Below are 26414 nucleotides of genomic sequence, written 5' to 3'. Positions count from 1 at the left end.
TTAAAACATATATTATCGAGTGTTCGTGTAAGTGTAATAAAAATATATTAAACAAAATTAAACAGAGCAGTGAGATCCCTGAGATATATATTGCCACTCATATGCTTATTAGCAATGAGATGGTAGGGATAGAGACTGCAGATCAGCGAGGTGGAAATAACCACCAATATCAAGAGTTAAACACAGTTGGATGAGGGAGAGCCAAATTGAATAAACTCTCAGAGAACATACTACAGTAGCGACATACTTTATCGCACTAAATGCCGGCGGCATGCCGGGATCTACCCCAGCTGCCGCCAGTAATATCCGTGCGCCGCCGCGTTTCCCACACGCACCCCCCCTCCACCTCGCGCGCAATTTACTATCCTTCCGGACCCCGAGCCCGGCTTCTGCTCTGCCCCTCTGCTTCCCCGCACCCCCGCTTACCTTAATTTGATGTCCAGGGGTGTCGGGGAAGCCTGGGAAGCCGGGGAAGCCGGGCGCGCCTGTGACTGTGACGTCACAGTGCGCCGCCACGCGCCGCGGCTACCCGCTTCCCAGCCTCATACAGCCAGCGGCATTTGCTCGAATAAGAGCTGCCGCTGCTGTATGAACACATATTGATGTGCAATACAGTATTAAAGCTGCAGTTCAGTCTTTTTTTTTTTTTTTACATTTATTTTTTTACTTCAATAGTTTCATGTGGGCAATCTCTAATTAGCTAAAGAACAGTATAGCTGCAGCTCAATTCGTTTTCCATGTATTGATAGGTCGAAATTTGGTGACATATTAAAAGCTGGGATTTGTTTATAATCTGCTTGACTGGCAGTTGAAGCTCATGAATATTCATGAGCATTCCTGCACTGACAAGTGCTAGAGGGAGGGCAGGGCTGACAAAGGGGTGTGCCAGGGCTTGTGACAGGACATGAAGGGGCAGTGCCTTAGCAAATGGCTGTTAAAATAGAATACAAGAAAATTGGTCTTTCAAAGTTGTTTTTTTAAAAACAGAAAATGCTAAAAGTATTTTTTCTTACTACAGAACTGATTTATTAAAAAAAACAAACATGCAGGATATTGACTGAACTGCAGCTTTAATAGGGCACAATGCTAAGATGTTGCATTAACCACACCACGCTGTGTATAAATGGTTGATGTATAAATATACTTGTAATGGAGTATCACAGCATATACTGCAGCAAGGATCCACAATAATGGACCCCCACTGCTAGGGTGTAGAGCACTGTGATGATTAAGAAGCGTGTAGCATAGATGTTACTGCTGCGGCACAGTTTATTCGAGCATTTGCCCGTTCTGTGCCGCAGCAGTAGCCTGGCGCGCGCCCGAGTGTGACGGGCGCGCGCCGAAGCAGCGGAAGAGCGCCCTCCGATCGGGGCGCTCTCCCTACCGCTGCCGGGTCCGCCGGGTCCCCCGGAACCCCCTGCCGCTGTCCCGCGATCGCGGGACACCAGGGCTCCCTCGGGGAGCCCCTGGACACGCGTGCAGGGGGCGCACGCTCCCGATGACGCGTGACCGCGCGTCTATGACGCGCGGCACGCCGAGGGGCGGCCACTAGCAAGCCGGGAGATTTCCCGGCTTGCGGTACCGACCACACTTCAATAAAGTGTGTCGGTAGTGTACATATATTCAAACCTCACTATTAATACATATCTAAACTGTGTAACTGATAGCACTGATCTAACACTAAAACTAAAACAGCTCCATAACGGAGAACTTGATGGACCTAAGTCTTTTTTCAACCTCATCTACTATGTAACTATGTAACTATGTAACTTAATTTATGCATTGCACCGGCCGTGTAACTCCACCCCCCGGCCATCTCTGCTCTCAGGCTCACGTCCTCCTACCATACACCTGCAGCAAACCAGGCCATTATCCCCTGCTCTATCACAAAGGGCTCCTGGGCGCATCTCTGCTCTGCCCCTTCCTCCCATTGGCTCTCCTCAATTTATTACCCCTGTGATTCCTCTCCAATCTCACTCTGTATAGTTCGTCTGCCTAGTGCTGTTTCATGCTGTGCCTAGCTCTCTCTCTGTTTCAGCTTCGTTACCGAACCGGCTTGTCTTCCTACCCTCTCTGGCACTACGACCTCGGCTTCCACTCGACCATGCTTAACTCTCGGACCCCCTCGAACTCGGAACTTGGACATCTACTACCCGGAACTCTGTTACCCTTGACCTCTGGCTTCGGACCCTACTACGGCAGCATCTCTACGCCCGGATCTGGCAAGTACCCTACCTAACCTGGTACCCCTAGCCTTGACCACGCTACCAAATCCACACTCCGGGCACGTTCTCACTACTGCGGGTGCGTGGTTACTCACTTTCCACCTCAGTCTGGTCTGCGGGAAGAACAGTATGACACTAATGGAGGATTCAGATGAATCCTTTCATTTTTTTAGCACCCAATTCGTGGATGGATTTTTTCTAAAAAAACGGGAAATTCCGGGAAATGGGAAATGTATTTGAACTAGTTTGCTCAACTTTATTAAATAGTGCCAGGACAAGCACAAAGACAATTACTTTGGGGATGGTGTATCCTCGGAAATTTGTATCCTTTATGACTGAATGAGGGACATTCAAAGGAAGAACATCACTGAATCTCTGGATCTCATGGATCACGGCGTCTGTATATGGCATCTTTCCACGGTCCTCCATATTCGGGGCACGGTTCTGGCCAATCACACGATCAATTTCCTCGTGCAGTTTTGCTGTCAAAAAATGAATTTAAAGTTCTGATTTAAACAAAACACACACTGAGAAAATGTCTGCTCATGGAAGAGAGATCTAAATAGTACTACAAAATGCCCCAAATCAGGATGGTACTACACTAAAAGGATTATAGCCAAAGATAACCTAAAAGAAATCCTGCAAGAAGTGTTTACTCAAGATAGTGATAAAGATCACTTTTCATTGATTGTGGGGAGCAGTGTATAACTCAGTGTTTTTCAACCAGGGTTCCTAGGAACACTTGGGGTCCCCGGGCCTCCCTAAATGGCTTCTTCACATTTTCAGGTCACTTGTAAATGGTACCAAATACAAAATAATTTATAATGCATCTGATCTCAGACAGCTATTAGAGAGGCTGGGATTCTGCAGAATTTATAGGGTTCCTTAAACAAAAAAAAGGTTGGAAACCATACTATTACTGTTGAAAGGATTTATGTTGTCTTTCTGTTAGGTACCATTGTGATTTCCATAATAAGATGGTACACAGCAAGTGTTGTAAGGAATTGGACCTGGAGTAGTGTACGTTGGTTGCAGGGTGTGACACCTTTTAATTATTTAACAGGCACATTTTGAATTGAGTGGAATACAAGCTTACCAGACCTCACTCTTCATCAGGGCTACTACATTGTTGAAGAATTGATTATTCCCTCTTGGTGGGATATGGAGAGGTACAGCAATAACAATTTTACGTAAATAAGATTAAGGAGTTGAGTTAATATTTTACTGTGTTCTAGCGTCAACATATACTTGTGAAGAGCTCAATAGGTTTTTTCACTGATTTAAAACCTCTGAGTTTGCTCATGCTCCATTATGGTAGGTGTAAGATAAAACCACACATGTTATTACGCTCTTGGTACTTGTATAAGGTTGCAATGAAGGCAGAGTCATGGTCAAAGCCTTGAGAAGCATTCTACTGCCTCTGCATTTTTTTTTTTATACACTATGGGGCTCATGCAGAGCATAGATAAGGAAATAGCGCCATCTTCTGGCGAAAAAACTAGCCAGAAATCCTTAAACTCGGGAGAAAATGGCGCGATTTTTAAAAGTGCTCTGAAAATTTTTCAGAGCTGTAAAACTTGCCAAACTCGTGGCGAGAACCTGAAACTCGCCATGCTAATATAGCGTGGTATTCCAGAAGCTCCGAATCGCTGGAACACGCCAATATGTGCATTAGTATGGCGAGTTTCAAATAGCCAGGAAAAGTTGGCAATTTGCAGTTTTTTGCCGAAATGAGTTAACGACGTTCTCTGCATAACACCTTCACTAACGGCAAATCTGTGGCTATTTTACAGCCATTTTAAACTTTTTTAACGTTTCTCTCTGCGTGAGCCCCTATACCTTGTATCTCACGGTATTTTAGAAGGATGAGGAACCCATGTCTCAAGGTGCTGCTGACGGTCTCAGTCCCAGCAAAGAATAAGGTGAGAACCGACATTAACAGGTTCTTCATGGTGAATTCAGAAGTTGCATTCTGTTTGTCCTGAGAACACAATAAAAAATCAATTGATAGGTTAACTAAATAATCGAAACAATTACAGAACCGTCATTCTCTTGAAGATGGTGAGAAATATTCTATAGGAAACACTAACAAATAATCAGATACTGTATATAAATGTTGTTAGTTGTGTTTCAAATAAAATAGTATTACATTACATACTTTACATAACAATTTATGCATCATGATTTAATGTGTAATCTTGTATTTGTAAAGCACTTTAAATAACATTGAAAAATTCACAGCTTGTACTGTACATTCAAAATTAAGAAAAATCAACAAACCCACTCAATGTAGCGATTCTGTCTTTATGGGCTCATCAGTTTGAACCGGACCACATATTCTGTATAGTCTTTATTTTAAATGCATGATGTACTGTATACTGTACTGTACAAAAGGGTATGATTAGTGAGAAGATAAAATGTGTGAGGATGAGAGGCACATTGTTCAAGTTATAAATACCTGCTGCATTTTTATGAGGAAGCAGTCAATGTAGTCTCTGGGTGAGCTGGGATCCAACGTGTCCTGGTTCACCTTCACTGTTTCGGAAATAAACTCAAGCAGGTTTGCTAAGAGTTTATCTATTTTCTGATGAGGTCCCGGGACATGGTTTATTATCGATGGCATCATGTCTTGCAGCTGATAAAGTCAACAATTATGGGTGATTCAAACAGTATAAAAGTAATTAGATAATTGATTCTGTGATACATGTGGTTTTAAATGTGCAAATAGTAATTTAAACTGAATAAATAATGCTGTGGTGCTAGAGAAAAACTAAGGGATCCCAGTAATCACTGGGTCTTTATGTCACCAAGTGGTAAAAAGAACAGACAGTGGGAAATTGGCTTCTCTATGTCACTGTATCAATTTGTCATGCTGTTTGTTAGATGCCGCAACTCTGTCTTTTTGCCACTTTGTTATTATGAAAAGTTCATTAAATTGACATCCGGCTTTACTGTTGTGTTCTACATCCTGTTAAAAATAAAGTAATTTCTGGGTTCATACATGTTTTGCCACCATAGGTAAAACTTTGGACCGCCATAAAGTTAGTGTTGTTGTCCTTCCCCATGAGGAAGGCAGGTCATTACTGGGAGCTTGAGATTGGGGCCTTCCCATGTGCTCTTCCTTCCGGGGAGGAGTAGAGTGACTATACCTCTGCCTAAGCTAGGGAGGTGGGGAAGAGCTAGAATGGCTGCGGGTGCCCTAGGCCCGTAGTGACTGTCCAAGGACTATCTCCGGTGATAGTTGAGATAAGAGACTGTGATCCGGCAGGTGACTGCTGAGTACCTGTATTACTGCACTAAGAGTAGTAATAAACCTGTTCCTGTTTAGCAATATACCTCCTGCCTGATGTGTGATCTAACTGGGGGGAGAGTTACAGTTCTACCATGGGAGATCGCCTCCATACCCCTGGAGCCTACGGCAGATGGAGGCGTTGCACTGCTATGTATTACGTTGGGTCTGGACCCCAGAAGCCTGTTCCTGTGTCCCAAGGTTACTGCGGACGAGTCAGTCCTCTTGTTACCAGCAGGTATGCACCACAAATACCCAGTAATGGCCCCGATTTGCGATGGGGGGGGGGGGGGGGGAGAGGGGAAACACTGTTACATACATCAAGACAGAATTTCACTGTGCAGAAAGTTCATTGTCATTATTTAGGCTGCTAAGTATTTTTTTTAATGTATATCATTATATTGCATGCCAACCATGTAAGTACTGCTCTTAGTAAATAAGATCTAAAATAAGTAAACATTGGGAGAAGGAATTCCTTGTTCCATAGCGCTTCCAATCTAAAGGCCATATTTGACATGCTGTTAAGAGGCAGCTTCTGCAGTTTTAGTACAACAATTTAAAAAAAAAACGGCTAAGGTCTCTTCTCTTAATTCTACCTGTATATAAAGTGAAGTGAAACCTCAAGCAGCTATTAAAAAAATGACACTAGATTTTAAACCAAATAGCAAATGGTAACAGTAATGGCAAGTCCTAACTTGTAATACTTTTTTTACATTTAATAAAAGCTGAAATCTTCCAGTTTGTCTCTTTATTTTTTATGAACATAGACTATGTGGCATGCAAACTTATAGGAGACTTAGGGGCCGACTCACAAAGCTGTGATAAAATCAGTACATTGGCACCCGACTTTGGGCCTAATGCACTAAAGTCTGATAGAAAAAAATCATCCCAAAGGATGAAGGGGGAAAACCCCATGATAACTACTGGCAGACCTGTGAACACCAGGGTTTACTGCCAGTCCATAGGGTAGATTTAGTAGCCATGGGGTGTGGTGGTGGAGGGGTTAACCAGGCCAATAATAAAGTTATTATGCCCAGCTGGTTAACCCTAAACCTTGTTGGGACTGAAGGGGTTAAAAACCCAAAGGGGGTCAAAGGGGGTCAAAATCGCAAAGTCAATTGAATAAGTGGTCTGCGGACTAGCTGAAGTACCTTCTTGCTACAATATATCCGGCTGACTCGTTATCCACTTGAGGTGAAGTGGTGGCGCGCGTCTGCGGTTACCAATCAAAGCCAGGACGGATACATTGTATGCCGGCTTGTAACCCAGACCGATTAAAGGTCAAACCGCAACCCACATCACACAGCCCCTTCAATTAAGTGGATAACTTGAACTAGGAAAGGGCTAGTACTCTAATTTTTGGAGTGTAGCTATGGGCGGAATCTGTTCCCGGTTTTGGCTGGAGCTCACTCTTGCAGAGTTGGTGTGCTCTCAGACAAACCTTCCCTTGGATTTGGAAACACTATCACTTGTGCTTGCAATCACTGCAGCTCTGTCTCTCTGCTCTGGCATTGGAGGAATTCCCACACAACCCTGTCTTGGGATTGGCTATCTGCCCTTCTTATACTGGCCTCCCCCTTTGACTAATTGCTGAGCATAGTCTAAGTTGTACTTGGATGTAACTGTGTTTGCCACAAGCTACCGTGCCTTAGCCTTACCTTGTTCCTGAGACCTGCTGCATTCCCTCCTGGCAGAGGTCTGCATGCTGTGCTGAAGCGCTGGATCCCCAGTACTAGCCTTGCCTTGTTCCTGAGACCTGCTGCATTCACCCCAGGCAGAGGTCTGCTTCCTGGTTCCTGTGCTGAAACACTGGATCCCAAGTGTCAGCCTTGCCTTGTTCCTGAGACTTTCATTCTCCCCTTGCAGAGACAATATTATGGGCCGATCCCGCTCCTCGTGCAGAGGCCATTCCTGTGCTTCAGCTGCTACGCTGGAGCGGTGTGCACCTGACTTACTGTTGCCGAACTCCAGCCTGGAAATCGACTACTCTACCGTCTCCAACCCTGACGTGTCTATGGATTACACTTTCTTCTCCAACCTGGAACCGGCTACGAATGACTACGAACTGCGCAATCCTGAACTGGCTTCATGGTCTAAGGTCGGTGTGTTCACATCCCCCCCTCAGCTCCATGGTCCGTTCCCAGTTTGTGGCGAGCACGTCCATTACAAGCTGGTTAACAGAGTACCATGAACCCATATGAGTTTTATATTTGTTGCACATACAGAACATACGTATAAAAATAAACTGTATTTCAATGGTGTTTTAAATGTACAGGCAGGAACCCTCTCCTGTCAGCTTGGCAAGGAATCCATTAACATGACTGTTGCAGGGTACATGCAATCACACACGCAGGTTCTCTTGATAAGGCTTATTTATTGAGCCTTACAAAAAATACAACACAAAAAAACAAAATAGCTTCTCTTCAGCATACAAAAACAAAATAGCTTCTCTTCAGCATAGAAACAAGGCAGCTTCTCTTCAGCATGCAGGACACAGATAGTTCATCAAACATGTATTTTGCAAAACAGACCTTATAGCAGTAATCTCTTCAGCCTTTCAGTCTCCTGACCCGCTAGCTTGCATGTGTGTACAGCCTGGTGGTTTTGAAACACCTTGATTATGCAGCTGGGGTCAGACTAATTAAGCAGCCCTTCTCAATGGAACCTTAACCTCGTCACTGCTGCACTGCAAGCCTAAACATAGGTTTGCCAGGTATATGGCTGGTGACGTTCATTCACCCTGTCACAATGCCCATATGTTATGGATTATTGAGCTGAGGGATTTTTCATCTATGTACTTCAAAGGGCATATGTAACAGGGGATTTATCCCTGTTCAGTAAACTTGCCTCTAAACCAGGAGTGTGCTGGTTAATTGACCAGCACCTGGCTGATTGGAGGTTTGTTAGAGAAAAGGCTCCTCCTGTGACAGGAAGGAGAGACTCCTGAGCACACATGTGAGCTGAACAAGGAGACAGAAAGAGAAGAGTCCTGAGTCTCACAGATGAGACTGGCAGAGGGAACACCGACGTCTGGAGCCTGCTAAAAGAGACTGCAGCACGCTGCCAGCAAGACACAGGAGAAAGTACTTCTAAACCTGCATCCTGACATTGCCTTATCGCACAAAGGTGTGGACACCAGGAGAACAAAGAAGCCTTCCCTTACAAGAGACAGATAAGACTCTTCTTATAAGACTGTTATCCATGTCTATATATATATATATATATATATATATAAATGTCCCTATGATTTGGGCCGATGAATCGTAACCACGCAGTTAAAGAGAGCTGGACTACAAGTGCACAGTATATATACTCCAAAGTGGAGCGGATTTTGTTTGCTGATTTACATGTTTGCTGTGTTTAAAGTGACAGATGCCATAAAGCCTTATTTTAATTTCACCTTAAAACAGTCTCCATTGCATACCTCTGAACACGTCTCTTACAGCATATACATTATATAGGGTTTTGTAGGAGCTCAAATGCTATTACCTTGCACATCCATAGTGTATACAGAGGTAACTCCTTGATAAAGTGCCAAAAGCACGAAACGCGTAGGAGTGTTGTACTCTTACCGTTTTTTAATGCAGTTTAAATAAACATACGTTTTTTATTTGCCACATGACCTGGTCTTGTTGCTGTGCACCACACACTATATTTTTTCGTATTTCAAAGGGCACCCTGCTAAGTTGGTGCCCCAGTGTCTAGAGAAGTCCGGAGTTGAAAAGCCTCAGAGACCCTAGGTGTTAGGGTGGCCGGGATATTGCTAAGAATCAGATACCAGTGAAAAGTATGGGCACTTCACACTTGGTAGCCAAACGCCAGACTTACTGTCACCAGGTAAGGGGTTGGGCCCGGTATGCTAAGCAACTTAGGTGTCAAGTTAGCACATGCTCTGTGCAACCCGGGAAGCAACTTCTGCCCTTTTTTTAAGCTACTGGCAAGCCTGGGATATGTGGGAAAAATTGTTCCCACAGGTGGATTGGCTGTGTATGTTAGGGATAGGGCTTCTAACCCTATAAGAATGCCTGCAGCCCCATCCTCATCAGTTGCATCTAAGATTCATCTAAGATCAACCAAGAAATGTCCAAGTTACAGCGTCAGCGGTTCCGGAGTATGAGGAGTTAACGACACCGTAACAGAGATTTGCACCCCTCTTCCAGAATTCGTTTGAGCTGGGGATTCCCGAAAGAATCCTGTAAGGACTTTACGAAATTATTCCTTTCAGCGGAGATATAGGGGTGGCAAGTTGCGCCCCTAGCCAAGGATTGGCGCACGACTCAAATCGCGCACCCACTTGCATGCGTGCAGGGTGTCCAGAGACTTTGTTGCTAAGTCATTCGTTCCATGGACATTTGATTAAGTTTCCCCATCCCAGTAAATGTTTTATCCAGTGTAATTGTGAAGATTTGTTTTTGTCTGAATATAAATAAATTACACATTTGTTTTGCCTTCCTTGTTGTGGTCAATCCAGAATCCCGGTATTAATGTGTTGGTAAGACCTGGTCTACCGTGACAGGGGGTGCCCGTTACACTTCATTCAGATTTGCTACGTTGGTGCATTACATTTTTTTTAGAATATATGATATTTTGGGTTATTTAAAAGCTTTGTTGAGCAGGAGACCTGGTGCAGCCTCCCCCTTATCTAGAAATCTAAAGCCTTTTACCTGTCCCCAGGTGGAGCTCATAAGAATGAAGGTTTCATTAAACATATTGAGCAGCTTCAGAAACTTCACGTCATCGTACTCGTACCGGTTCCCAAAGACAACAGAGCAGATGACATTGGAGACAGCCTGGACGAAGATATTAGTGGGATTGACTGGTGACTCTGGAGTGGAGAGAAAATGTTACTTCTTTTTGCAAGATAATGGAATGAGATTACAGTCTTAGATTAGTCATATGGTACATTGCTGTCAAAGTCTGCAGACCCAAATAAGTGAGAGTTGTGAATTCTGGATCAAAATAATTAATGTTTTCATTGAAAAGTTCTGACTTGTAATAGTGAAGTTTAGTTGACAACCCATGTTACAGTGCAAAGTTTTAGCAGCTTTATTGGTCCTAAAATGTGTAGGTTTATTGATGGTGTAGTGGAACAACAGAGTTTTTATTATAGTCTGTATGACTGATGCAGACACGTGCAAGGTCTTGAAATCTTGTGTACACACTGCATCTGTGTAGAAGTCTCATGCTGGTTTATTACATGGTATTGCAAACTGCTGCTAATGTAACTACCGTACCGTAATTAATATTTTCATATTTACATATGTTGAGGGTAGACAGGGTAAAATGATTTACTGATGAACATTTCTCCAAACCAGTCTATCATTGGAAAAATATTGGATAACTGGAAACTAACTTATGTATTTCCTATTTCATTTGGTGGAATAAACTTCCATAAACACATTAACTTGAGAGCAGATGTAGTGCATTGGGCTTACCCAGTCTGTACAGTACTACGCTACCTGTTGGGAGGCTCAGATGCCCGTAGAATCTTTAACCTTTTAGAATATTTATGATCCTCTTGTTTCTATGCTAATCAGCTTTGATTTCCTTTGCAGACCACTAGTTTAGAAACGTTGTGGTAGAGTGTATTACAGCAGATCAAATGTACAGAAGCCCCCACAGAGCCTTAATGTGACACAGACCACCCTGCTGCAGTTAATTTCATGCTAGATGCTTAGTCATAAAGAAAAAAAGTGATCTGCGCTCAAAAAATTGTGTTAATGTGCTCTTAGTGATATAAGTGTTTAAAAAAGAGTAACCTGTTTACAATAAAGGAGGTTATGCTGCTGCGCTCGTGGTACCGCTCCATAACCAAACTAGTGCAAAAACAAAAAAAGAGACAGTGCAAAAAACCTCATTGTGCAATATATAAACAAAATTGTATTAATAAACTGGTAAGTATCACATGTACATCGATATGGTTAGATTAAGCAGAACATGTTATGGACATGTTACCAATCTGTGCTCAGGATCGGGGACTTCTAGGTTGGCTTGCTTCCCGCAGATCTCGTGGAACAGCTATAGACCGTCAGGATGCAGACTCAGCGGTCGTCACCACAGGGGAACTGCTGTTACAGATGAAGAAACCGCTCCGGTTCCGAACACCACAATGGGAAGTCTCATCACCTGCAGTTAACCTCTCGATCGCCAGCTGTAGATGCCACACAGGGGGGGGGGGGGGAGATATTCCGGCTCTGTCCACCGCAACGAGAAGCCTCACCATCAGCTGCTCACTCCTAAAATGCTAGACGCACATCCGTGACGTCATCGGGCGGCGTCAGCGTAGGATCAGTGTCGCACGCGAGTGAGTCACTGCGTGGGGGAGATTGAAGTCCCGCTAATGTCCAAATGCCCAAAGACAATATTAAGGCTTACAAATGGTAGCATAAATACTTCCAATATGGAGAAAGATGAATGCGCCCTCAGTCCAACGCGTTTCGTGTTTACAACACTTCGTCTCCCCCCCTGTGTGGCATCTTCAGCTGGCGATCGAGAATAGGAATACCAATGTAGTTTTTCTAAAATAAATCTGTTTCTCCCCCCCCTGTTCTGCAACCACAAAACTTTAGAAAAGACCCCCTTTGGGGTCTACATGCTAATGTCTGCCAGCTACAAATGTAGGGGAAAACCAGTGTAAAAAAAACAAGCCATATTTATCACAGAAAAGGAATACCATTGAAAGCTATGGGACTGTTTCCTTTGATAATGCATTTCTTTTGCACAGACTATGCCCAATTTTGGCAGCTGGGAGACTTTAGTAATTAACCTCCTTTGTGATATAATAGTTTGTTCCCATGTATAGATGCATGAATTACTTTTCCTCCTTTGACACACATATTCCAAAGTGCCAACTGAGGGGATCTGATTACAGATATCATTCCAAACTTCAGAACATCTTGGCGGTTTAACCCTTTGCGGTCCAATTAATTTTCATTAAGTGCGCCAGTAGGTCTAATTAAAATTTCAGGGAAAAAAAACACATACAGCTTTTTTTGTTGTTTTTTTGCACACACACTGCACACACTCTCAGCGCACACTCACAGCACACTGTGCACACTACACTCACTGCCCACATGACACGCGCTGCCCGCACGACACTCACTGCGCGCACTACACTCACTGCGCACACTTCGCACACTACACTCGCTGTGCGCACAACACTCGCTGCGCACACTACACTCGCTGCGCACACCATACTCGCTGTGCACACTACACTCACTGCGCACACTACACTCACTGCACACTCACTGCACACACTGCATGCACTACACTCACTGCACGCACTATACTCACTGCGCGCACTACACTCACTGCACGCACTTCACACTGCACGCACTGCGTGCACTACACTCGCTGCGCACACTACACTCACTGCACACACTGCACGCACGCACACACTGCACACGCACACACTCACTGCGCACACACTAACTACGCACACACTCACTACACACACACTGTACACACTCACTGCACACACACACACTGCACACACACACACACACACACACTGCACACACACACACACACACTCACTGCACACACAGCACACTCACTGCACACACAGCACACTGACACCACACACACATACCACACACACACCACACACATGCCACACACACACCACACACACACACCGCACACACACCACACTCACAGCCCCCTACTCCCATTACTCCGGTGTCAGCTGCTGGGAGTTATCGTGGGGCTGCCTGCAGGGATCGGCGCAAAGTTGGAGGGGTGGTCGGATCGGCGCAGGGCTGGGGGGGTGGTCAGATCGGCGCAGGACTTTGGGGGTGGTCAGATCGGCGCAGGACTTTGGGGGTGGGCGGAGCGGTGCAGGGCTTTGGGGGTGGGCGGAGCAGTGCAGGGCTTTGGGGGTGGGCGCATCGGCACTCGGCTGTGGGGGTGGACGGATCGGCGCAGGGGGGGATGGATCGGCGCAGGGGGGGGGCGGATCGGCCTAGGGGGGGACGCATCGGCTCATGGGCGCATCAGTGCGGTGCATGGAGAATGCGGGGGATGTGCTGCGGGCGCCTCTCTCCACACTCCACAGCTTACAGCTTTCAGCTTTACTCCCTCCTCCCTCCACCCGGTCCGACATTGGACCGCAAGTGGCAAATATTAGGGTTAATGCAATAATATTCCATCCTTTATTTTACATTGGGATTGGCAAAGGTTTACTTTACATTCTATTTAAGTTACCTACATTGGCTTGATTGTTGACTTTAAAATAATCTAATTCAGCATGTTTTCTAACTACAGTTATTGACAAAGAAACAGAGAAAAGAGGATGGGTGCACCAGTTTCCCCACGAAATCTTAATTTTATTAATCCAGAAATTAATATACACTGTACATATGCGTGTGTGCGCGAGTGTATTTTATCTTTTATATACTGCTATCTTTTTGATTTCTGTATGAACAAAATGAAGGTTTTTTTGGGGGGAAACTGGAGCACCCAGTTGATGCACCGAACATTATGAATTCTCTGAATATGTGGATAAGAACTCTGTATCTGTTTTTTTTTTTAATTTAATTTTTTTTATAGATTTTGTACCCCAAATGAATTTCTCGTCTTTAGAATTAGATTGGTTAAGCAGCTCTGAGCTATGTTTGCAATGGTGCCTCCCTTATACAGCTATGAAAAAGATTGCATTTTCTCTTTGATAGATATGGACACATTTTTAGAGGGCTTAATACAACTTGACAAATGTCACCCTTTTAAATTCGTGAAAAAATTTACTTTGATCCAAAAAGTTTGCAAAACGTTTGGGTGGTGCTAAAAAGTCAATGAACATAGCATTTTTGCTCAATTTTGTTACTTTCACATTTGAAATTCACTTTTACTTAGAAAAAAAACATTAAGAAAAAGTGTCAGGAGTGCCATTTCACACGTTTCACAGGAAAAAGTGTGGTTAATTTCTCTAAAACGTTTGGGTTCAAAAAGTTCAAAAAGTTCCAGTGATGTTTTAAGTTCTCTGCTGTTCCCCACGCAGCATGAACGCGGCCAATCGCCCCAGGCACCTGCGCATATCGCGGAAGTTTTGTTTCAATTTCATGGATTCTGTTTCTTCGTTTGCAGATAAATGGATGAATTGTAATGTGTACATGACTGTGCTACTGTGCTACTGTGCTACTGTGCTACTGTGCTACTGTGTTACTGTGCTACTGTGCTACTGTGCTACTGTGTCACTGTGCTACTGTGTTACTGTGCTACTGTGCTACTGTGCTACTGTGCTACTGTGCTACTGTGCTACTGTGCTACTGTGTCACTGTGCTACTGTGCTACTGTGTCACTGTGCTACTGTGCTACTGTGCTACTGTGCTACTGTGCTACTGTGTTACTGTGTAAATGTGTTACTGTGCTACTGTGCTACTGTAGAGGATTAATTGAAGGGCCCTTCTCTACCACCTCAGCTGGGAAGCTGTTCTATTAATACACCACATTTTCAATGAAGAATTACTTTGTCACATTTCCCCTTGAGCCTCCCAACCCCCACCTTCAGATCATGACTAATGTTCTAGCACTTCTTTGTCTCCAAAATATATGCTTCCCTACTGCACTTTTTTGGCCGTTTCTGTAATTTTCTCCTTTGTTCTTCTTTATTCAAGTGCAAGAGTTTAAAGAACACATGCTTGTTTCACACTTCTCTACTCTTTGGCAAACATATTGCATAACTGGTATGTAAGGCTGAGATTATACCAGATGCCGGTGGGTGGCAGTGTAATCTGGTGACGTCACTCTGTGCTGCCGCCGAGCAGCATCTTGATTATAGCAGGGAAACTGAAAAGCAGAGACAGGGAGGCGTGGCGGAGGCGGGGCCATGAGCAGTTCGCCCTCATTGGCTGAACCATTCATGTGACGCAGCGGTCACCTGCCCAAAACAAAATCCTCTGTCTCCTCTCCAATCTGTCACTTTGCAGTACGGTGCTGCGCGGCTGTCGCCATTGGTATAATCACTATGATGGTAGCAATGTAATTTCTTTTTCCCTGCGCGGCATCGCTCTGTGTTTTTTTTTTAGTGTAATCACGGCCTTAACTGGATGTATTGCGACAGTCAAATATATAGAAAGATGTGTCTCTCATGTATTGTCTGTGACACAGTACTTTTTGTTAATAGACTAACAACCTCTACAACAAACATTTAGGAACTAACCTTCTCTCATTAGCAGGTTTCAAATAATGAACTTTACTCTTTTAACTCCGATACCACCGATATGGCGCTATCGCACGGAAAGCACTATTCAAGGGCTAATAAGTTTATAGTGGATATTTCTAAAATTCAGTGGGAAAACCCCAAACATTGAAGAAGAAAAAAAAAGGGACATTCAATGTTCTAGTCATACATTTGGTATTGTTGGACTCAAATAAAATAAACCCTTAGGGTGCCACCGATCTTCCAAGAACATAATCACTTGGGGAAGCGATTACATGGTGATGATAACAGAAGTGGAGGATGCTCCACTTCTCTTCCGATCACGTTCACCTCTTGGATTGAACGATTTCTCCCAAGAAGACTTGTGTCAAGACATTCCATGTCATAATGGCACCCTAGGGGCTAATCATCCAGTTTCAGGTCTTAAGAGAAAATAATGGATCTAGTGATTCATAACATTTCATAAATGCTTGTTGTTATTTATAACTTGATGAAATGAGAAGGCTGTCACTGTAAAATGTTGTCAATTATAAAGGTATCACAGACATTAGATGTGGTCATACTGTACATTTCTTTCCAAGGCAGTTAGAAACATTACAAAGATGATACGTAATGTAGAATTTCTTATAAAGTCCTTATACCTTCTTGACTGATAAAACATACATATTTTGAGAGCCGAACGCACCTTGAAGAAGAAACCTATGAGGTTTTGGAAAGTTCTGTATACATCTATGAAGAACTCTAATGTTGTTCCCTTAGAACAGGGGTGCGAAAACTTTTCCTGGTGCGCACCCATGCCGGCTCTCCTCGGCGCCTCGTGCCCCCCCCCCCATGCTCAACCCCAGGGTCAACGCGCAGGGTCATGTGATGTCACGTTGCCATGGTAACATGATGTCACATGACCTCGCAGCGTCATTTGACGCTGGGTTACCAGGACGACGCGATACAGGAAGTTAAGTGGGTTATAGAGGGCCTCGCACGGTCCCCCGGCATTTAATTTAAATGCCTGGGGGGAGAGCGCAGGGCCTCTTTAACTGCCACGCTCCACCAGAAAATCTAGCACACCCCGTGGGGGGCGTGCCACCCAGTTTGCGCACCGCTGCCCTAGAAGATCTCACAACCTATTGTAGTGCCAACGAGTATTCTAAAACAAATCTGGGGCAAGCACCAACAAGACCCAGGTACATCCTGGGTACTTCCTGGGTACATGCTGGGTACATGCTGGGTACATGCTGCAACATTTCAGTGACATTTCTGCAGACAGACTAATGGCCCATCGGATTAACAGCGGGGGTCCCTGGCAGTCCCATTCAAACTGATAGCCCTAGATTTTCCAAGGCAAGTTTAAGGCAAGTTTTAGAATACTCGTCGGCGCACCTGTATAACAAATCTACATGAAAGCCTAACACTAGACAGTCTTATTCATACGTTTATATGTCTTGAGCTCCTCTACCAGTCGTAGAGCCTCCTCCTGGATCCTCTCCTCAATACTCCTTTTCCCCATCCCGAAATTCCTCAGGGTCAAAAGAGAAAAGCATCGCAGCTGCTTCCAGCGCTCACCACTGCTAAAAATAACCCCTGTAAAACAAACATTCAGTACTGTATCCTGGAGCATGTCATGTATATGTACAGTAGTATTAACAACCTTTATTCCTGTCATCATTAACTTGTTTTCCAATGAGACTAATGAAAACCAGAACATGCAGGGATCAGATTTTAAAGCCAAGGAATTTATTGAAATCTTAAAGTACAGAATTACAGTATGTTGACAATGCTGCATGTACTGTAGAGTTGTTGACTCTTGTGAGAGGCTTCCTTTCCAAGAGAATCACCACACTATTTAATTCTGCTTTGGGTTTCTAGCAAATCATGGAAGTCAGAAAGTGTAAAACCTACTACAGATAAGTACTGTAGTCTGTAAAAAGAAACATTACATTAAAGGTAAGTGTGACTGTTTTGCACATAACTAGCTACAGAATGCATTGGAGTTGCCTTTTTTGTTTTACTAAAGCAAAATAATTGAAAAAAAAATGAAGTAAACAGAACAAAGAGAACATTTAACTTAGGGCCTCATGCAGAGAGCAGCGCTATTTAAAATTGGAGAGGGGAATAAAAAGTAGGTTTAATGGAGAGTTTTATTCTCCATATGCAGAAATGGGCGAAATCCGCAATTTTTAGCATTACTGCATGTGGAGAATTGTAAATGAGGAGATGCGCGTAGCTGAAAGGGAAAAAAAAAATCGCGCATTTTTATATTTTTCCCTATAGCCGGCGAGCTCCTGCTTCTTGCCAACTTTAGTTGGCGGAGAAAATTGAAGAAAATCGCGCCAAAAACAGCCACTAGATGGCGAGCGCGCCTTTCTGAATTCGGATATTTTTCAGACTGGCGAGATGTAGTTTCTCGCCAGCCGCGCGGCGAGATTTTCAAATAGAAAAAAAAAAATGGCGCGTTTTTCCTACCTCGCCATTTTCAGCTGTTTTTTGCGCGATTTTCTCCGGGAAATGGCGAGATTTTAAATAGCGCTGCTCTCTGCATGAGGCCCTTAGAGGCAAACAGCATGCCAGTTAGAAAAATGTTTTTGTTAGAAAAAGCAAAAGAAGAAGCCACACAAGTTTGAAAAAAAAATATTCTCTTTAATATAAAATGTTGCGGAAACTCTTGCTTTAGAATTAGTGGATGAATAATTGAGAAAATAGGAATATGTGAGGTTATGGCTCTGAGGGCAAGCATATGAAGGAAATGGGTGATCCTAATACAGTAAGACTGGAATTGAAGTGGTGGGAGAGAGTGGGATGTACATTACAGTACCGCTAGAGAGAATGTAATGTACACAGGTTTCTCACCATATCCCTGGATAATTCTGTCCAGTGTAGGCAGCCTTCCTCTGCCACTGAACTCGTCTCCTTGATCAATGAGGGCTTCTTTCACTGCTTGGTAGCCACAGAGAATAATAACAGGACGTGACCCGAAGTATAAAGTGTACACTGAGCCGTACTTCTCCGACAGCTGTAAAGGTAAAATAATGGGTTTTACTTTCATGACATCATAGTGTCTCTTATTTAAGACTCCACTGCTTTTGCAATGATAACATTGATCAGTATGTATATGTATAAACATAGAGAAAGTAGCGCCAACCAACCACCAAGATCCACAATAATACAATGTATACAAATAAAATATATATTAATATGCAGTAGTCCTAGTGTCTGAAAAGTCCTGCTGCCAGAGTCCAGGGAGGTGATTCCAACACCTCCAAAGCAATTTGTAAAGAAAAGGGGAAGTCCTCCAGCGCATGGGCTCAGTTCACCATTCCAAGCAGATATATGTGGGAGAAAACAAACAGACACACAAACAACACAGAACAGAGTGTAATATCTGTCTGTGTCCTTAAACTACTGCAGCACCTTACTAACATAAAAAAAACTCAAACTTGTATGTGCATCTCCACACTAAAGTTGAGGGTGCAGCATTCCCCAGCAAAGTAACTTATAAAGAGTAGAGAAAAACGGACATGGCATAATACATTTTAATAACAATACAGTAAGTAAATAAAAGTGGATGCACTCACAAACGACTGTTAAAAAGGCATTGGTGAATTGCTTTCCAGCCTTGTGTTCCTCCGCTCCAGTCTAGCTCTCCCATGTCTGTCCCTCTGCATTGTGGCTAATGGGTTGCTCCGTGGTTGTTGACTCAGCTGCTCCCGTGTGCCTCTGTGTCCCTGCTTCACAGTGGCTATCTCAGGCTTCACACAGCCTAGTTTGTGCCTTCAGATTCCGTGCCTAACAGGGTCCGGTTTGCGCAGCGTCTCAGAGGTTGGTCAGGGGTTAGTTGATTCATCAGTTGCCAGTTTCTAGGAGTACGGTGGCTCACACTGGCCAAAATTCATCAAACGCGTTTCGCAATTAGCAACCTCACTGAGTCCATGTTCGTGCGGGTGTAGGTAGGACCGTGCCATCTCTGTGGGGCTCAGTGCGAGTGGTAGCCCACCTTGGGCTTAAGATGGGTGTCCCGTACCTCTTACACCTTGACTCAAGGCTCACCTCTCCCCCAGGAAAGTCACAGATGGAGCAGATGCACTGTAGGAAGTCTTTCCCCTTTAGTCTCACAAGCAGGAAGCCTTCTGGCAGGGTATATTGTGAGATTGCACACTCAGCCATAATAGGGATGGTTCAAACAGGAATAGGTCGTAGTTAGCTCCTGATCTGCTGACTCACCACGCACAGCTGAGGGTGCAGTAGCTCACCGCTGGCTACATCTCTAATGGTGACAAAACATTACTTGCCTCCTCCCCCTGGTGGATCCAGGAGCACCGGCACATTGTAGATAGGTGTGGCTTCCCTTTCACGCCAAGCCACTCACAGCAGGTGGGCACGGCTTTGCTTTCACTCCGAACCCAGCCCTTAGTGGGCGGAGATTCGTTTTCACCGCTGAACCAAGCACAATTTTGCAACAGAAAGCTTGTAATTTTGCAAACCTCCCCATGCGGTCCTGCCGCTTTGGGAGGATCCACTCTTTTACTTGCTGTAGCACCTGATCATCGAGAGCCCCCCACCCACCGGGATTCTACACATATGTGGACAGTTCAGATAGAGCGGCTTCCTGTGCTGGGGACTGCTTAAGTATTTGCTGCAGTTCCTCAAACTGAGGTTCTAGGCAGCCTGAGGTCAAGCGCCCCTCCTCAGACACTACCCTCCATACTTTGAACAGAATTACTAGTGGTTGGACCAGTGATGCCATAGTCCCCTTCTGAAGTTTTTTGGTCCCCAGGATCCCAAAATACCCCCAGGAGCCCTACACAACAGTCCTCTGAAAATGGCCTTGATACGGGGGTTTTCAACAAGCACCTTTCAATTTGGCATGACTTGGAACATATTAGGGAGCAGCACAGGCTGCAGTTCCACTTGCATGGAAGTTGGTCCCTTGCTGGCCAAGAGTCCCCTGGGACACTACACCTTGGCCCCCCCTTGTACATAACAGGAGCGTACCTCCTTTCTCTTACTGTTAAAGCCTGTCCTAATTATGATCTCAACAGCGCCTCCAGATGTAACAGGTGTTCCCACACCCCAAGGGAGATTTCCCTGTTACCTTAACTCTCATTGTGCTATACCGTGAGGCTTAGAGGATTGCTGAGTGTCTGCCGATGGTAGTGGAGAAGACAGGACAGACTTTCAGGATATTCTCAGCTCTTTCTTGGTGCAGTGCCTCCATTTCAAGCAGGCCCGAGCAGAGTTGGTGCAGTTCCTGCAGGAAAACCATCTTGCACTCCCTCTGATAAACTGCAGTCACAGGCAGGATTATAAAAACAGCAACTGGTCTTTATTGAGTACAGCCGTACACAATCAACAATGCATTTCCTCTGGTCCCTGGAATAAACACTTGAGGCATCAAAGGTCTATCCATTGCTCCCCTACTCCCTGGTGGAGTAGGGGGTAACAGCTCCCCCTCCTCTGCGGGAGGGGATAGAACAGCACTGCACTCCCTTGAGGGGAGAGGGGAGAACTGACTGACAACTCCCAACTTTCAATTCTCAACTGCCTCTCCCACAATTACCAGGGACGGGTCTTCAGGTCGCAGCCCCAGGTGGATGGCAACTTGGCCACAGGCCATCCCCCCTATCACTCAAGGAAGCTGCTTACTACAGCAGGGCATAGATTTAACCCCAACACTGCCTGCACTGGTACCAGGGCTTATGTGTTAGGCAGGGCAGATTAGTAGCCAGGGGGATACATGTCTACAAGTACATACACTGCAAGTGGAAAGAGAGAAGCAGGTACTTTCAGCCAGCAGTAAATATTGGATAGTGGTTATCAGAACATCTTATTTTCAGGGTCTACAAATGCAGACTTGTCAAGCAGCACTAGATTTAGCAAACACCATTGTCTCCTGCCTTATTTTCATAATTTAGGTGACACCCTTATTCCTTTCTTGACATAGCTTTCTCTGTAATAGCTTTTCTAAATAATACTTGTAAAGACAATGTTCTTTATTTAAAAAAAATATAAACTTAGATGTAGTATTTTTCCGGTTAGAGGGGAGTTATATTTATGTGTAGCCTTCTAACATGTAACTTGCTCTACAATATAGGGAGGCACCATCTCTGGATTATGCTAATGCCATTGGGTGCCACAACACACTTGTTGAAAATGACTCATATATATTTTCACATTTTTTTAAATTTCTTTTTTTTACATATTCTAGTGGAACATCTGCCACCAAATGTTCAGTGTGCCCATTTTCTCACATCAGACAAACACACACGATCTGCTGGTCAATGCTCCCTCACAATGGCCCAGATTCACAAAATGGTGCTAAGATTTAGCACACCTTTACTCCCATGAGACTAAAGGTATACTAAAGTTTAGCACCCATTTGTGTAGATATTGTCATTGATTTCTCTATGAAATGGATCATTAGGTACTATTTCAATTGAGGTCGATAAAAAAGAAAGATATACATGGTAAAAATTGACCCTTTTTATCTTGTGTGCCACTTTCAAATGTATGGTTTGCAGAACCCCAATCCACTTATTTTAGATACAGATGTACATTAACAAAGAAACATTAGCAAAGCTTAATGTTTCCATCATCGGAATAGAAAAAAACATTGTATGGTGCTCAAAATAAACAGCAATACTGGATGTAAATAAAGTCTTTTAGAATGGAATTAACCCAACGAAGGCATATATTTGATGATTCCAAAAGATGCGTACTGGCACAGTATAATCCCACAAGGCAAAGCAGTAAGGATATAATTATAATAAAGCACCTTCCGGTGACCAGTAAATGAGCATCTGTTAATATAGGAAAACAATAATAATAAATCCAGAACAAAATATGGGTAACTTGGAAAGGACTCACATGGGAATGAATATCCACGATGAAGAGTAAGTCCAAATTGTCCAGGATCCCACGGGTTAACTGTGCCTCCGCCTGTAGATGGATGTATAGAGTAGGAGAGAAAGAAAAACGGAGCACCAAATCCAAACCTGGCAATGCCAGAAAAAGGTTCAAGGATGCGTTCCCATAAATAAAAGCTTATTTTAATGGATCAGAAACCAAAAACAACCACACCAACGCGTTTCAGACTATCTCTAGTCCTTTATCAAGGTGAATAACTACTTACCCTCCTGGAGTGTCATTTATACCTGAGAGGGGACCTAGCACGCCAATCGCCAATACTTCCGCATATGTGACGTGTCGAGGCCATTCCACGTCATTACGCATGGTCGCATCATAATAATGCCGCACCCCCCTTGCTGTCGGACTTGATTTGCATATGTATTATGATGCGACCATGCGTAATGACGTGGAACGGCCTCGACACGTGACATATGCAGAAGTATTGGCGATTGGCGTGCTAGGTCCCCTCTCAGGTATAAATGACACTCCAGGAGGGTAAGTAGTTATTCACCTTGATAAAGGACTAGAGATAGTCTGAAACGCGTTGGTGTGGTTGTTTTTGGTTTCTGGTCCATTAAAATAAGCTTTTATTTATGGGAACGCATCCTTGAACCTTTTTCTGGCATTGCCAGGTTTGGATTTGGTGCTCCGTTTTTCTTTCTCTCCGACCCTGGTTGCCCTGGAGCAGGAGGATTAGCACAGTGGGGGAATCTGATCTGGAGGCATGGACCCCCATAGAGAGACCTCAGCAGACAATGCCTCAAGAGCCACAACTTTTTTTTCCCAAGCCGTGGCTCCAGAGACAGTAAATCTTGCTACATCTGTATAAAGCGTAAAACATTATTTCAATAATAAGCAGCTTTCTGTGTTATATGTTATTTTATAGAAATGCTCACATTGTATTTTAATCACACAGCACCCTATACAGTTTTAGGTTTATAGATCCATAGATTTTCCTTCCCGTTCTATATACATTACAGCAGGCCTGCCCAACTCGTAAAGTAAGAAGGGCCGAACTGCTCCAAGGAAAAAAAATCTGGGCCGCACGGGTTAAATCATCATCATCTCTCCTCCAGCACCTCTCATCATCATCATCATCATCATCATCATCATCATCATCAACCTCATATCTCCCCCAGAACCCCTCACTATCAATCTTTACGATACTCCCCATCTATCTCTCATACCCCCATCTCTCCCCCTCACACACACAATTCCCCCTCCACATCAAACACAATACCCCCTCCACATAAAACACACAATACCCCCCTCCACATCAAAAATACAATACCCCCCTCCACATCCCCCCAGCCCATTCCATGTCAGCATCCCCCCCACAAGTCAGCATCCCCCCATGTCTCTCTTCCCTCAATATGACACTCTCTCCCCCTCCCCTCAATATGACACTCTCCCCCTCCCCTCAATATGACTCTCCCCCTCCCCTCAATATGACTCTCCCCCTCCCCTCAATATGACACTCTCCCCCTCCCCTCAATATGACACTCTCCCCCTCCCCTCAATATGACACCCTTTCTCCTTCCCCTCAATATGACACTCTTTCCCCCTCCCCTCAATATGACACAATCTCCCCCCTGCAACTCACATCACACCCTCCCCCTGCAACTCACATCACTCTCACCCTCCCCCTGCAACTCACATCACTCTCTCCCCCCCCTGCAACTCACATCAGTATCTCCCCCCCTGCACCTCACATCACTCTCTCCCCCCTGCACCTCACATCACTCTCCCTCCCCTGCACCTCACATCACTTCCCACCCCCTGCCCCTCACGTCAGCAGCCCAGCCCCCCCTCACATGTCAGCAGCCCCCCTCACATGTCAGCAGACCCCCCTCACATGTCAGCAGCCCCCCCTCACATGTCAGCAGCCCACCCCCCTCACATGTCAGCAGCCCACCCCCCCTCACATGTCAGCAGCCCACTCCCCAACCAGCCCGTTTTTCACACCCACCCCCCACCAGCCCGTTTTTCTCACACACACACACACCTCTCTTAGATCAGCTCAGCACATCCTCTCCCCGGTACTAAGCCCCGCCCCCGGCATGCTCTGACCTCCCCGGGAGCCTGCTATTGAAAAAAAAACACAGCTGCCACATCCTCCTCATGCTGCTGCCCCACGCACCACAAAACCCGGGGGCGGGGAGAGAGAGGGAGGGGGCTGGGAGGGAGAGGGAGGGGGCTGGGAGGGAGAGGGAGGGGGCTGGGAAGGAGAGGGAGGGAGGAGGGATGAATCGCGGCCGTATGTTGTGCAGGCCTCCATTACAGTATAATATTTATAACTACCCTATACTTCTTAATTGTACGTTTATTTGCATCTTATTTCCCCAAAATGCACAGGACTAAAAAAAAAGGAAAAAGAGAGAATGGCAGCACATTGAATAAAAAGCCTCAGCAGAGGCAGGTGTGGTGCGCTATAAAGGGTAAATAGTTAAAGTCTGTGAGGATCCCTAGAGATCCAATATACCGGCACAGTACGAGAGACACTCAAATAAAGTAAAATCACTTCTAGACGAGTGAGACAACCAAGATTGTATATGTATATTCTTGGTTATCCTACTCATCTAGAAGTGATTTTACTTTCATAGGATCCCCTTCAACAAGAAATTATTTGTCCCAAGGACCTTCCTGATATTCCCCTCTATAAGAAGGATTTGTCCCCATAGATTTTCATGGGATCCCCCTTCGTAAAAATCATATGTCTCCATAGAATTTCTTCCCACAACGCCCTCTGCAAGAAAGGATTCATATCCACAAACATGGGTCCCCTTCATATACTGTAAAATCAAAAGTCACATTATCCACCTCGTTTTAGCTTTGTTTAGATTAAAATTGAAATCAGAACTGGAAACATGTAGGTAAATTACTTACATCCATCAGAGACTTCACCAACCTCCCTCTTTTGATCTGCAGCAAGTTTCCAATCACAGGTAGGGGAGTTGGACCTGGGGGGAGATTACGGTTCCTATACATTGTACTCCATGTTGAATAGATTAGCATACATGATATCACCACCGCCAGGACAACGGTCCCGAGCCCCGTTATATCCATGTTCTCTTGAGTTAAAGCATCCAGCTCTTCTGTCTGTGGTGTGTGACATATACTGTATATATATACTGTAGGTACTGTCCAAAAATTATCATTAAAGTATCCAAAGTTCACTTGAGCTGTTTGGCAACTTGTTAGATCTGTAAATTGTGCTAAAGAGACAATAGGTTGAGGGAAGGTCAGATCATGTTTGGGAGATCAACAAGGCTCACATTACACATTAATCTAAAGTACATTATAGGACAGTTCACCCAACATGACATACAATAAAAATGTAAAAAGACCCAAAGCCTGCAGTATACTGTAGTTTTATAATTCAACTCTCACCTCAGTCTGGTGGTAACTGCTATTTACTTAACTGGCAGATTGGTGAATCCTGGCCTAAGTGACAGAGCTGTAGGAGCCATATTATATTGGATTTGGGTTAATGATTTAGAATTAAAGCAAACATTAAAAAAAATACAAACAATATTGTGATCAGGGAAATCGCATAGAGGGGTGAAAACCAAGACTGCATTGTACAGTATGGAGAAATAAAACCTGTCAGAAAGAAAACAATAAACATGCATGGAAAACTGCCCCTTTAACTAACAATGAAAATAAAAATGCCTTGTTACTGTAACTCAGCTCTTTGCATTCAGTAGCCGAATATTACAAGAAATGTCTTCTGTTTGTGTCTTGAAGTAGTGGTTCAAATGTGGGCATCACATAATTAAAACCAGTGGACCAATGGCAGTGCATTTAGTTTTTTCCCTCTTTTTATTGAATATATGATAAA

General features: G+C 44.3%; 1 protein-coding gene across 1 annotated transcript in view; it reads right to left on the bottom strand.

Moving 5' to 3' along the window:
* LOC142498611 (cytochrome P450 2G1-like) overlaps positions 1 to 25692 on the bottom strand; it is a 32985-nt gene extending 7293 nt beyond the window's left edge. Inside the window, exons 1-7 of the mRNA XM_075606816.1 lie at positions 25460 to 25692; positions 18518 to 18680; positions 17102 to 17251; positions 10179 to 10339; positions 4684 to 4860; positions 4065 to 4206; positions 2520 to 2707 (exon numbers count right to left, since the gene is read on the bottom strand). Coding sequence (XP_075462931.1) covers positions 2520 to 2707; positions 4065 to 4206; positions 4684 to 4860; positions 10179 to 10339; positions 17102 to 17251; positions 18518 to 18680; positions 25460 to 25639 — 1161 coding nt within the window. The 5' untranslated portion in view covers positions 25640 to 25692. The remainder of the gene's footprint in view (positions 1 to 2519; positions 2708 to 4064; positions 4207 to 4683; positions 4861 to 10178; positions 10340 to 17101; positions 17252 to 18517; positions 18681 to 25459) is intronic.
* Between the last annotated feature and the right edge of the window lie 722 nt (positions 25693 to 26414).

Source organism: Ascaphus truei, chromosome 7 (genome assembly GCF_040206685.1).
Source record: "Ascaphus truei isolate aAscTru1 chromosome 7, aAscTru1.hap1, whole genome shotgun sequence".
In the NCBI taxonomy this organism is placed as follows: domain Eukaryota; kingdom Metazoa; phylum Chordata; class Amphibia; order Anura; family Ascaphidae; genus Ascaphus; species Ascaphus truei.
The sequence above is the reverse complement of the archived record's forward strand: the minus strand, read 5'-3'. Positions and strand labels throughout refer to the sequence as shown.